The 13443-nt window shown below is 54.6% G+C and overlaps 1 protein-coding gene across 1 annotated transcript; it reads left to right on the forward strand.

The window, feature by feature from the left end:
- Positions 1–49: 49 nt before the first annotated feature.
- LOC115916948 (Schwann cell myelin protein-like) lies at positions 50–10916 on the forward strand (the record flags this gene model as incomplete). Its single annotated transcript, XM_030970683.1, is given in 11 exon segments — positions 50–85; positions 533–565; positions 568–831; positions 2690–2950; positions 4029–4289; positions 7500–7763; positions 9318–9361; positions 9363–9415; positions 10260–10319; positions 10761–10840; positions 10843–10916. Coding segments are annotated over 11 exon segments (1430 nt in total), but the record flags the coding sequence as incomplete, so codon positions are not given.
- Between the last annotated feature and the right edge of the window lie 2527 nt (positions 10917–13443).

Consider the following 13443-nt stretch of genomic DNA (forward strand, 5'->3'; position numbering starts at 1 on the left):
AAATGCCATTTTTGGCCATTTCTGACCCGAATTTTCGTTCTTTTCGCAGAGGAGCCGCAGCTGGAGGTGCCCTCCCCGAGCTGCGGTGCCGGGGCGGTTTGGGGTGTCCAGAGCCCGTTTTTTGGGCTGGAAATGCCATTTTTGGCCATTTCCAACCCCATTTTTTGCCATTTCCAACTCCATTTTTTGGGATAAAGTTGGGGGATTTTTGGGACATCCAGAACCCATTTTTTGGGATAAAGTTGGGGGACATTTGGGGCATTCAGACCCCGTTTTTGTGGCTGGAAATGCCACTTTTGGCCATTTCCGACCCCATTTTTTGGGAGTAAAGGATGGGGATTTTGGGGTATCAGGACCCCGTTTTTTGGGCTGCAAATGCCGTTTTTTGCCATTTCCAACCCCATTTTTTGCCATTTCCAACTCCATTTATTGGGATAAACTCGGGGGACATTTGAGCTATTCAGACCCCGTTTTTTGGGCTGGAAATGCCATTTTTGGCCATTTCTGACCCGAATTTTCGTTCTTTTCGCAGAGGAGCCGCAGCTGGAGGTGCCCTCGGAGGTGGTGGCGGCGCCCTGGCCGAGCTGCGGTGCCGCGTGCCCGACTCGTGCCCGCGCCAGCGGCCGCGCCTGCGCTGGGAGGGCGCCCAGGAGCTTCCGGAACTTTCCGAGCGCCAGGGGGCGCGGGGGACGCCGGCGCGCCGCCGCCGCCGGTCGTGGTCCCGGCTGCGCTTGCGGCGCGTGCGCAGCCGGCCCGCCACCTTGGGCTGCCAGGTGACCCTGCCCAACTCCAGCCTGGCCTTCAGCGCCGGCGTGGCGCTCGACGTGCAGTGTGAGCACCTGGGCCGCGAAAATTGGGGGAAATTGGGGGAAATTCGGGGAAAAATGGTGAAAATTGGGGGAAAACGGTGAAAATTGGGGGAAATTTGGGGGAAAATTGGGGGAAATTTGGGTGAAAATTGGGGGAAAATTGGGGGAAAATTGGGTGAAAATTGGGGGAAATTGGGTGAAAATTGGGGGAAAATTGGGGGAAATTTGGGTGAAAATTGGGTGAAAATTGGGTGAAAATTGGGTGAAAATTGGGTGAAAATTGGGGGAAATTCGATGAAAATTGGTGGTTTGGGCACACCTGGGCACACCTGGGCACACCTGGGGGTGCAAAAATGGTGAAAATTGGGGAAATTCGGTGAAAATTGGGAGTTTTGGGCACACCTGGGCGCACCTGAGAGAGATAGGAATACACCTGGGCACAGCTGGGGGCATCTGGGGGTGGGAAACGGTGAAAATTGGGGGTTTTAGACACACCTGGGCACACCTGGGCACACCTGAGAGGGATAGGAACACACCTGGGAGCATCTGGAGGTGGGAAATAGGGAAAATTGGGGGAAATTCGGTGAAAATTGGGGGTTTTGGGCACACCTGGAGTTCCTAACACACCTGGGCAGGTATTTTCAGGGTTATTTCAGGTTCCTGACCCACCTGTCCAGGTGCATTTCGGGTTCCTAACTCACCTGTCCCCCCTCCCCAGACGAGCCGCAGGTGCTGGAGGTGACCCTGACACACCTGGGCAGGTTCTGGGCAGGTTTTTGGGGATTTGGGGCAGGTTTTGTGCAGGTTTTTGGGGATTTGGGCAGGTTTTTGGGGTTCCTGACCCACCTGTCCAGGTGCATTTCGGGTTCCTGACTCACCTGTCCCCTCCCCAGACAAGCCGCAGGTGCTGGAGGTGACCCTGACACACCTGGGCAGGTTTTTGGCATTATTTTGGGCAGGTTTTGGGCAGGTTTTTGGGGTTATTTGGGGTTCCTGACCCACCTGTGCAGGTGTATTTCGGGTTCCTAACCCACCTGTCCAGGTGTATTTCTGACCCACCTGTGCAGGTGTATTTCGGGTTCCTGACTCACCTGTCCCCTCCCCAGACGAGCCGCAGGTGCTGGAGGTGACCCTGACACACCTGGGCAGGTTTTTGGCGTTATTTTGGGCAGGTTTTGGGCAGGTTTTTGGGGTTATTTGGGGTTCCTGACCCACCTGTGCAGGTGTATTTCGGGTTCCTGACTCACCTGTGCAGGTGTATTTCAGGTTCCTAACCCACCTGTGCAGGTGTATTTCGGGTTCCTGACTCACCTGTCCCCCCTCCCCAGACGAGCCGCAGGTGCTGGAGGTGACCCTGACACACCTGGGCAGGTTTTTGGCATTATTTTGGGCAGGTTTTGGGCAGGTTTTTGGGGTTATTTGGGGTTCCTGACCCACCTGTGCAGGTGTATTTCGGGTTCCTAACCCACCTGTCCAGGTGTATTTCAGGTTCCTGACCCACCTGTCCAGGTGTATTTCGGGTTCCTAACTCACCTGTCCCTTCCCCAGACGAGCCGCAGGTGCTGGAGGTGTCCCTGACACACCTGGGCAGGTTCTGGGCAGGTTTTTGGGGATTTGGGGCAGGTTTTGTGCAGGTTTTTGGGGATTTGGGGCAGGTTTTTGGGGTTCCTGACCCACCTGTCCAGGTGTATTTCGGGTTCCTGACTCACCTGTCCCCTCCCCAGACGAGCCGCAGGTGCTGGAGGTGACCCTGACACACCTGGGCAGGTTTTTGGCGTTATTTTGGGCAGGTTTTGGGCAGGTTTTTGGGGTTATTTGGGGTTCCTGACCCACCTGTCCAGGTGCATTTCGGGTTCCTGACTCACCTGTCCCCTCCCCAGACGAGCCGCAGGTGCTGGAGGTCTCGGGCCCCTCCGAGGCCCTGGAGGGCTCCCAGGTGCTCCTGGGCTGCTCGGCCGAGGGCCGCCCCCCCCCGCTGCTCACCTGGTTCCGGGGGCCGCAGGTGCTGCGGGAGGAGCCGGGGGCGGCGGCGCTGCCGCTGCACCTGAGTCAGGTGAGCCCCCAGGACAGCGGCACCTACACCTGCGTGGCCGAGAACCGGCACGGCCGCCACAACCGGAGCCTGGAGCTGCACGTGGCCTGTGAGTGACGCACACCTGGGCACACCTGGGCACACCTGGGCACACCTGGGAGGGATAGGGACACACCTGGGCACACCTGGGCACACCTGGGGGCACCTGGGAGGGATAGGAACACACCTGGGCACACCTGGGGGCACCTGGGAGGGATAGGAACACACCTGGGCACACCTGGGCACACCTGGGAGGGGGAAAACAGAGAAAATTTGGGGGAAATCGGTGAAAATTGGAGAATTTGGGGGCACCTGGGCACAGCTGGGGGCACCTGAGAGGGATAGGAACACACCTGGGCACACCTGGGCACAGCTGGGAGAGATAGGAACACACCTGGGCACACCTGGGCACACCTGGGAGGGATAGGAACACACCTGGGCACACCTGGGCACACCTGGGTCCGTCTGCACACCTGTCCCTCCTGTCTCACCTGTCCCAGCCTTCTGTCATCTGTCTCACCTGTCCATCTCTAACCTGTGCATATCTCACCTGTCCCACTTGTATCTCCCCTATATCTCACCTGTATCTCACCTGTATCTCACCTGTCCCTATCTCACCTGCAGACGCCCAGCGCCCCCCGGTGCTGAACGGGACGCTCTGGGTGCTGGCAGGTGAGCAGGTGCGCCTCACCTGCTCGGCCTCACCTGTCCCTATCTCACCTGTCCCTATCTCACCTGTATCTCACCTGTCCCTATCTCACCTGTATCACACCTGTATCTCACCTGTCCCTATCTCACCTGTCCCTATCTCACCTGCAGACGCCCCGCGCCCCCCGGTGCTGAACGGCACGCTCTGGGTGCTGGCAGGTGAGCAGGTGCGCCTCACCTGCTCGGCCTCACCTGTCCCTATCTCACCTGTATCTCACCTGTCCCTATCACACCTGTATCTCACCTGTATCCCACAGACGCCCCGCGCCCCCCGGTGCTGAACGGCACGCTCTGGGTGCTGGCAGGTGAGCAGGTGCGCCTCACCTGCTCGGCCTCACCTGTCCCTATCTCACCTGTCCCTATCTCACCTGTATCTCACCTGTCCCTATCTCACCTGTATCTCACCTGTATCTCACCTGTATCTCACCTGTATCCCACAGACGCTCCCCGCCCCCCGGTGCTGAACGGCACGCTCTGGGTGCTGGCAGGTGAGCAGGTGCGCCTCACCTGCTCGGCGCGCAGCCACCCCGCCCCGATCGTGACCTTGGCTCGCGGGCGCCGCGTGGTGGCCGCGGCCGTGTACGAGCGCCAGGTGAGCCTGGAGCTGCCCGCGGCCGCACCTGAGGACGGCGGCGAGTACCTGTGCAGGGCCGAGAACCAGCACGGCCACAGCAGCCTGGCCTTCAACGTCACCGTCGAGTGTGAGTTTGGGGCGAAAAAACGGGGTTTTGGGCACAAAAATGGGAATTTTCAGAAAAATTGAAAAAATCGGGATTTTGGGAAAAAATAGGGGGAAAAATGGGAAAATGGGTCAGTACCTGTGCAGGGCCGAGAACCAGCACGGCCACAGCAGCCTGGCCTTCAACGTCACCGTCGAGTGTGAGTTTGGGGCAGAAAAGAACGGGAATTTGGGCAAAATAGAAAAAATGGGATTTTGGGAAAAAAACTAGGGAAAAAACAGGGGGAAATGGGGATAAAGAAGGGATTTTGGGAGGAGAACCGGCACGGCCACAGCAGCCTGGCCTTCAACGTCACCATGGAGTGTGAGTTTGGGGCGAAAAAACGGGGTTTTGGGCAAAAAAATGGGAATTTTCAGAAAAATTGAAAAAATCGGGATTTTGGGAAAAAATAGGGGAAAAATGGGGAAAATGGGGTTTGGGAGTCACAGCAGCCTGGCCTTCAATGGCACCGTGGAGTGTGAGTTTGGGGCGAAAAACCGGGAATTTGGGCACAAAAATGGGAATTTTCAGAAAAATTGAAAAAATCGGGATTTTGGGAAAAAATAGGGGGAAAATGGGGAAAATGGGGTTTGGGAGTCACAGGAGCCTGGCCTTCAATGGCACCGTCGAGTGTGAGTTTGGGGCGAAAAAACGGGATTTTGGGGAAAATAGAAAAAAATGGAAAAATGGGGAAAACTGAAATTGGGAAAAAAATGGAAAATTAGGGGGAAAAAATAAGGGATTTTGGGAGGAGAACCAGCACGGCCACAGCAGCCCGGCCTTCAACGTCACCGTGGAGTGTGAGTGGGAAATGCGGGAGAAACGCAGGAATTTGGGGAAAAAATAGGAAAAAAACGGGAATTTTAGGACAAAAAGATACAATTTTGGTAAAAAATGTGTGTTTTCCATGCAGACCCGCCGGTGGTGCTGCCCGAGTCGCGCTGCGCGCCGGTGGGGAAAATGGGGAAAAAGGAAAAAATAGGGGAAAAAAGGGAAAAATGGGAAAAATGGGGAAAAAAGAAAAAACGGGAGTAAAAATGGGATTTTGGGTGGGAATAGGATGGTTTTGGGGAAAAAATGGAAATTTTGGGTGGAAAAAATTGCAATTTTTAGAAGGAAAATGGTATTTTTAGGGGAAAAAAATGGAATTTTTGGGGAAAAAATTAGAATTTTTAGGGAGGAGGAAATGGAATTTTTTGGGGAAAAAATGGAATTTTTATGGGGAAAAAATAGAATTTGGCGGGGGAAGGAAATTGGGATTTTTGGGGAAAAAATAGAATGTTTTTGGGGAAAAATTCGGGATTTTTAGGAGGAAAAAAAGGTAATTTTAGGAAGAAAAAAATAGAATTTTGGGGGGGAAAAATTGGGATTTTTTTAGAAGGAAAATGAGATTTTAAAAATACATAAATTTGGTAAAAAATGTGTTTTTTCCCCCGCCAGACCGGCCGGTGGTGCTGCCCACGTCGCGCTGCACCCCGGTGGGGAAAATGGGGATTTGGGGAAAATGGGGAAAAATGGAAAAATGGGAAAAAGGAGAAAAAAGGGAAAACGGGGATTCAAGAAAAAGAGAGGAAAATGGGATTTTCTGAGGCAAAAAAAGGGATTTTTTTGAGGCAAAAAAATGGGATTTTAGGAGAAAAGAGCGGGATTTTTAGGGGGAAAAAGTGGAAATTTTTAGAAGGAAAAATGGTATTTTTAGGGGGGAAAAAATAGAATTTGGGGGGAAAAAAAGGGATTTTTGGGAGGAAAAAACTGGGCTTTTTAGAAGGAAAAATGGGATTTTTAGAGGGGAAAAATGGGATTTTGGGGGGAAAAAATAGAATGTTTTTGGGGAAAAATTCGGGATTTTTTGGAAGAAAAAATGGAATTTTGGGGGGAAAAAATCAGGGATTTTTTAGAAGGAAAAATGGGATTTTTTAAAGGGGAAAAACAGGGATTTTGGTAAAGAAGTGGGGAGAAAAGGGAAAAATGGGATAAAAAGGGAAAAATGGGATAAAAAGGGAAAAATGGGAGTAAAAACAAGGGATTTTTAGGAAGGGAAAATGGGATTTTTTGGGGGAAAAAAAGAGGAATGTTTTGGGGGAAAAAATGGGATTTTTAAGAGAAAAATAGGATTTTTTTGGGAGGAAAAAATGGGACTTCTATGAGGAAAAACTGGAAATTTGGGGGAAAATAATTAGAATTTTTGGGGAGGGAAAAAAGGGATTTTTAAGGGTAAAAAAGGGATTTTTTTGTGGCCAAAAAAATACATAAATTTGGTAAAAATGTGTTTTCTTTTTCCGCAGAACGCTCGGTGTGTGCTGCCCGATACGGGGGGGTGGGAAAATGGGGATTTGGGGAAAATGGGGAAAAATGGGGGAAAATGGGGTTTGGGAGTCACAGGAGGCTGGCCTTCAACGTCACCGTCGAGTGTGAGTTTGGGGCGAAAGAACGGGGTTTTGGGTAAAAAAATGGGAATTTTCAGAAAAATTGAAAAAATCGGGATTTTGGGAAAAAATAGGGGAAAAAACGGGGAAAATGGGGTTTGGGAGTGACAGCAGCCTGGCCTTCAATGGCACCGTGGAGTGTGAGTTTGGGGCAAAAAATGGGGATTTTGGGCAAAATAGAAAAAAAAAGGGATTTTGGGCAAAATAGAAAGAATGGAAAAATGGAGAAAACTGAAATTGGGGAAAAAAATGGGAAAATGGGTCAGTACCTGTGCAGGGCCGAGAACCAGCACGGCCACAGCAGCCTGGCCTTCAATGTCACCATGGAGTGTGAGTTTGGGGCGAAAAAACGGGGTTTTGGGCAAAAAAATGGGAATTTTCAGAAAAATTGGAAAAAAAGTGATTTTGGGAAAAAATAGGGGGAAAAATGGGGAAAATGGGGTTTGGGAGTCACAGCAGCCTGGCCTTCAACGGCACCGTCGAGTGTGAGTTTGGGGCGAAAAAACGGGATTTTGGGGAAAATAGAAAAAAATGGAAAAATGGGGAAAACTGAAATTGGGAAAAAAATGGAAAATTAGGGGGAAAAAATAAGGGATTTTGGGAGGAGAACCAGCACGGCCACAGCAGCCCGGCCTTCAACGTCACTGTGGAGTGTGAGTGGGAAATGCGGGAGAAACGCAGGAATTTGGGGAAAAAATAGGAAAAAAACGGGAATTTTGGGACAAAAAGATACAATTTTGGTAAAAAATGTGTGTTTTCCACGCAGACCCGCCGGTGGTGCTGCCCGAAGTCGGCCTGGCGCCGGGTGGGCGCGGCCTGGCCAGGTGCGTGTGCGCCGCCGCCGCCGTCCGCACCTGCCGTGGCCTTCGAGCTGCCCTGGCTGAACGCCACGGGTGGGCGGACCGGCACGGGCTCACCTGGAGCTCACCTGGCGCCCGGGCGCCGCGCGACCCGCGGGGCCCTGGAGCCGCTGGGCCTGCCCGCGGCACGGCCAGCGCCCGCCACGTGCAGCTGCGCTTCCACCACCCAGGTGAGACGGCGCACCTGGGCGCACCTGGCAGGGAGAAACGGCGAAAATTGGGAGGAAATCGGGGAAAGTTTGGGGATTTGGGCACACCTGGGCGCACCTGGGCGCACCTGGGGGGCAGAAATGGGGAAAACGGCGAAAATTGGGAGGAAATCGGGGAAAGTTTGGGGATTTGGGGACACCTAGCCTCGAGCACCTGGCGGGGAGAAACGGCGAAAATTGGGAGGAAATCGGGGAAAATTTGGGGGAAATTGGTGAAAATTTGGGGATTTGGGCACACCTGGGCACACCTGGGCACACCTGGCGGGGAGAAACGGCGAAAATTGGGAGGAAATCGGGGAAAGTTTGGGGAAAATTGGGGGTTTTGGGGACACCTGGGCACACCTGGGCACACCTGGCGGGGAGAAATGGTGAAGATTGGGAGATTTGGGCACACCTGGGCACACCTGGGGGGCAGAAATGGGGGGAAAACGGCGAAAATTGGGAGGAAATCGGGGAAAGTTTGGAGAAAATCGGCCAGAATTTGGGCACACCTGGGCACACCTAGAGGGGGAAAACCTGTGAAAATTGGGAGGAAATCGGTGAAAATTGGGGGGTTTTGGGACACCTGGGCACACCTGAGATGGATAGGAACACACCTGGGCACACTGGGGACACGTAGAGGGGGAAAAATGGTGAAAATTGGGAGAAATTTGGTGAAAATTTAGGGATTTTGGGACACCTGGGCACACCTGGGGGGGCAGAAATGGGGGAAAAACGGCGAAAATTATGAAAGTAAAGTAAGTTTGGGGAAAATCGGTGAAAATTTTGAGAGAATCGGGGAAAATTGGGGGGTTTGGGCACACCTGGGGACACCTAGTGGGGGAAAAATGGTGAAAATCGGGTGAAAATTGGGAGAAAATCGGTGAAAAATTGGAGGAAATCAGTGAAAGTTTGGGGGAAATCGGTGAAAATTTGGGGGATTTGGGGACACCTGGGCACACCTGGGCTCATCTGGAGTGGAGGCATGGTGGAGAAAAAATGGCAAAAGTTTGGAGAAAATTGGTGAAAATTGGGGGCATTTGGGCACACCTGGGCACAGCTGTCTGCCCTTCACCTGTGCTCACCTGTCCATATCTCACCTGTCCCATCTCACCTGTCCATCTCTCACCTGTCCATGTCTCACCTGTCCCATCTCACCTGTCCCATCTCACCTGTCCATGTCTCACCTATCCATATCCCACCTGTCCATGTCTCACCTGTCCATATCTCACCTGTCCATGTCTCACCTGTCCATGTCTCACCTATCCTTATCTCACCTGTCCATGTCTCACCTGTCCATATCTCACCTGTCCATATCTCACCTGTCCATATCTCACCTGTCCATGTCTCACCTATCCTTATCTCACCTGTCCATGTCTCACCTGTCCATATCTCACCTGTCCCATCTCACCTGTCCCATCTCACCTGTCCATGTCTCACCTGTCCATATCTCACCTGTCCCATCTCACCTGTCCATGTCTCACCTGTGCTCACCTGTCCATGTCTCACCTGTGCTCACCTGTATCTCACCTGCAGCAGGTTTGGTGTGGGCCAAGGTGGGTCCCGTGGGCGCCGTCGTCTGCCTTCGCCGTCGTCATCGCCCTCGTTTGTTACCTGAGCCAGAGCCGCCGCAAGTGAGCCCCGCCCCCCGCCGGGGACACGCCCCCCGGGGGGCCACGCCCACCTGGGGATGGGGGGAGGGGCGGGGAAAGGGGGGAGGCCACGCCCATCGGGGGTATGGACCAATAGGGAATGGGCATGGAGGGGTAGAGCCTAATAGGCCACGCCCACAGCGGGGTACAGCACCATAGGCCACGCCCACAGTGGGGTACAGCACCATAGGCCACGCCCACAGCGGGGTACAGCGCAATAGGCCACGCCCACTGGGGGATATAGCCCGATAGGCCACGCCCACTGAGGGGCACAACCTAATAAGCCACACCCACATAGGGGTATGGCCCGATAGGCCACGCCCCTTTTAAATGTGGCCATAGGGGGACACGCCCACATTGGGACACTCCCCAAAGAGGCCACGCCCATATTGGACACCCACAAAAGGCCACGCCCACTCTGGGATATTTTAAAGATAGGCCACGCCCACAACAAGTCGCACAGAAATAGGCCACGCCCACATTAGCACACACCCCGTGAGGCCACGCCCACATTGGGGCACACCCTGGGAGGCCACACCCATTTTTAAAGGCCCAGGTAGGCCACACCCCATTCAGGCCACGCCCCCTCATTAGACACGACCAGGAGGGCCACGCCCACATGGGACACGCCCCAAGAGGCCACGCCCCTTCCATGCAAATGAGCCACATCCACACCCAAAGAGGCCACGCCCACAAAGCCAAACTCACCAAGCCCCGCCCCTTTAGGCCACGCCCACTGGGGGGACCGAGGTACAGGGAGGGGTTGGGGCGTGACAGGGGGCGTGGCCAAAGCTGACGAGGCCACGCCCCCGCCCCGCCCCTGCAGGAAGGCGTCGGGAAGCCCCGAGGTGACCCCGGTGACCCCAGCGGGGGGGCGGGACCCGGAGCCACGCCCACTGCAGGTGAGGGGGCGGGGCCGCGCAGGGGGCGGGGCCAGGGAGGGATTTGGGGCGACCCTGGGGGCGAATTTGGGGGAAATTTTGGGGATTTTTGGGGAGGGGGGACCTGGGGGGATTTGGGGACTTTGGGGTCACCTGGGAGGGATTTTGGGGGGTCCCAGGTGAGAATTTGGGGGAATTTTGGGGACATTTTGGGAAAAGAATTTAGGGGGTTCCTGAACGGAATTCAGGGGTCCCAGGTGGGATGTTGGAACTTTGGGGTCACCTGGGGACACCTGGGAGAGATTTTGGGGCATCCCAGGTGGGATTTTGGAGAATTTGGGGTCACCTGGGGACACCTGGACGCACCTGGGGGGGATTTTGGGGCCATTTTGGGGCCATTTTGGGAGGGAATTTTGGAGGTTCCTAGGTGGGGTGGGCGTGGCCAGGTGTGACCCCGCCCCCTCCCAGGTGCGCTGGCTCCGGCGTTGGGCGCTGGGGGTGGGGGAGGGGCAGGGGGCCCCCCCCGAGGCCGCCCCCCCCCCAAACCCGCCCGGGGCCCCCCCGAGGAGCCCCCGGAGTACGCGGAGATCCGGGTCAAGTGACCACGCCCACCGCGCCTGGACACGCCCACCTGGACACACCTGGACACGCCCACCGCACCTGGACATGCCCACTGCACCTGGACACGCCCACCTGGACACACCCACTGCATTGGACATGCCCAACTGGACACACCTGGACACGCCCACCGCACTTGGACACGCCCACCATGCCTGGACACGCCCACCGCACCTGGACACGCCCACCTGGACACACCCACTGAGTCTGGACACGCCCACCTGGACACACCTGGACACGCCCACCATGCCTGGACACGCCCACTGCATTGGATATGCCCAACTGGACACGCCCACTGACTCTGGACACGCCCACCATGCCTGGACACGCCCACCTAGCCACACGTGGACACGCCCACCACACCTGGACACGCCCAACTGGACACGCCCCACCTGACCACACCCACTGTACCTGAACACACCTGGACATGCCCATCACTCCTGGACACGCCCACCTGGACACACGTGGACACGCCCACTGCACCTGGATGTGTCCATCACACATGGACACGCCCATCTGGACCACACCCATCGCACCCGAACCACGCCCACCATCCTGGACACGCCCACCTCACCTGGACACGCCCACCACACTTGGACACACCTGGGCCACGCCCCCTTCACTTGGACTGTGTGAAGCAACATTGAGACCACGCCCACCTCACCTGGGCCACGCCCACCTCACCTGGGCAACAGCGAGATCTCCAAGTGACCACGCCCACAGCTGGGCCACGCCCACCTCACCTGGACACGCCCACCAGGGCCATTTCTGACCACACCCATCTCCTGGACACGCCCCCTTCTTAACATGACCACGCCCATCTCACCCTCGCCACGCCCATCTGATTGTCCTGTCTGTGACCACGCCCATTTTCTGGATGTGCCCATTTCCCTTATGTGGCCACGCCCACCTTGATGTGACCACGCCCCTCGAATATCACCTTGGCCACGCCCACTTCCCCAAAGGTCACGCCCACCTCCCCACTCCTGACCACGCCCACCTCCCCATGGCCACGCCCATCTCATTATCCCAGCTGTGACCACGCCCACCTGGACATGTAAACCTGGGTTGGGGCCACGCCCACCCCCACATGACCACGCCCCTTTCCTGTCCCGACCACGCCCATCTCCCTATCCCGACTGCACCCATGTCATGGCCACGCCCATTTCCTTCCAGGCCACGCCCCTCTTCCTTTGGCCACGCCCACCCACCCCTCCCGGACAGGCCCCGCCCCCTTTCATTAATTATTTATTGCCCCTCATTAATGAATGGATTAACCTGTGACCTTTGACCCCCAATAAAACCGGAAGTGCCCGAAGGGGCTCCTGGGAGCGGAAATTTGGGAATTTTGGGGGAATTTGGGGATTTTTGGGGAAAATTTGGGATTTTGGGGGGAAATTTGGGATTTTGGGGGGGAAATTTGAAGGCATTTTGGGGAAATTTGTGGGAATTTTGGGGAAATTTGTGGGAATTTGGGAACTTTTGGGGGAAATCTGGGAATTTTGGGTAAATTCAGGGAATTTTGGGGTCAATTTGGGACAAAATTGGGAATTTGGGGGAAAATTGGGGGAAATTTGGGAATTTTGGGGGGAATTTTGGGGGACTTCGTGAAATTTTGAGGGGGAAATTTGGGGCGGCGGTGGGAGGAATTTGGGGGGGATTTTGGGGAAAATTTGGGGGAATTTGGCGGAAATTTGTGGGGAAATTTTGGGAGGAAATTTGGGGGATTTGGGGGGGAATTTGGGGGAAATTCGGGAGGAAGTTTGGGAGGAATGGGGGGGATTTTTAGGGAAAATTTGGGATTTATCGATGACTTTTTGGGGATTTATTGACGACTTTGCAGGATTTTTGGGGTTTTTATTTTCTCCCCAAAAAAATCCCCAAATTCCTCCCAAACCCCCCAATCTCACCCAAATCCCCCCAAAATCCCAAAATTCCCCCAAAAATCTCCAATTTCCCCCCCCAAATCCTCAACCCCCCCAAAAAATCCCAAATTTCCCCCAAATCTGAAATTTCCCCCCCCAAATCCCCAATTTTCCCACCAAAACCCCCCAAAAATCCTCAATTTCCCCACAAACCCCCAAAATCCCCCAAATTCCCTCCAAAATCCCCCAAATCCCCCCAAAATCCTCACATTTCTCCCAAATCCTCCCAAATTTCCCCACCAAACCCCAAATTTCCCGCCAAAATCCCCAAATATTCCCAAAAATCCAATTTTTCCCCCAAACTCCCGAAATCTCCTCGAAACCCCCCCCAAACCCCCAATTTTCCAAAATTCCCCCCAAATCCCCAAAAATCCCTTTTTCCTCCCCCCAAACCCCCAATTTTCCTCCCCAAAAATCCCCAAATCCCTCCAAAAATCCCTAAAAATCCCTTTTTTTTCCCCCAAACCCCCCAATTTTCCCGCCAAAACCCCCCCAAATTCCCCCCCCAAAAACCCCAAATCCCCCAAAATCCATTTTTTACCCCCCCAAACCCCCAAATATCCCCAAATCCCCCCAAAAATCCCCC

Source organism: Camarhynchus parvulus, unplaced genomic scaffold (assembly GCF_901933205.1).
Source record: "Camarhynchus parvulus unplaced genomic scaffold, STF_HiC, whole genome shotgun sequence".
In the NCBI taxonomy this organism is placed as follows: Eukaryota; Metazoa; Chordata; class Aves; order Passeriformes; family Thraupidae; genus Camarhynchus; species Camarhynchus parvulus.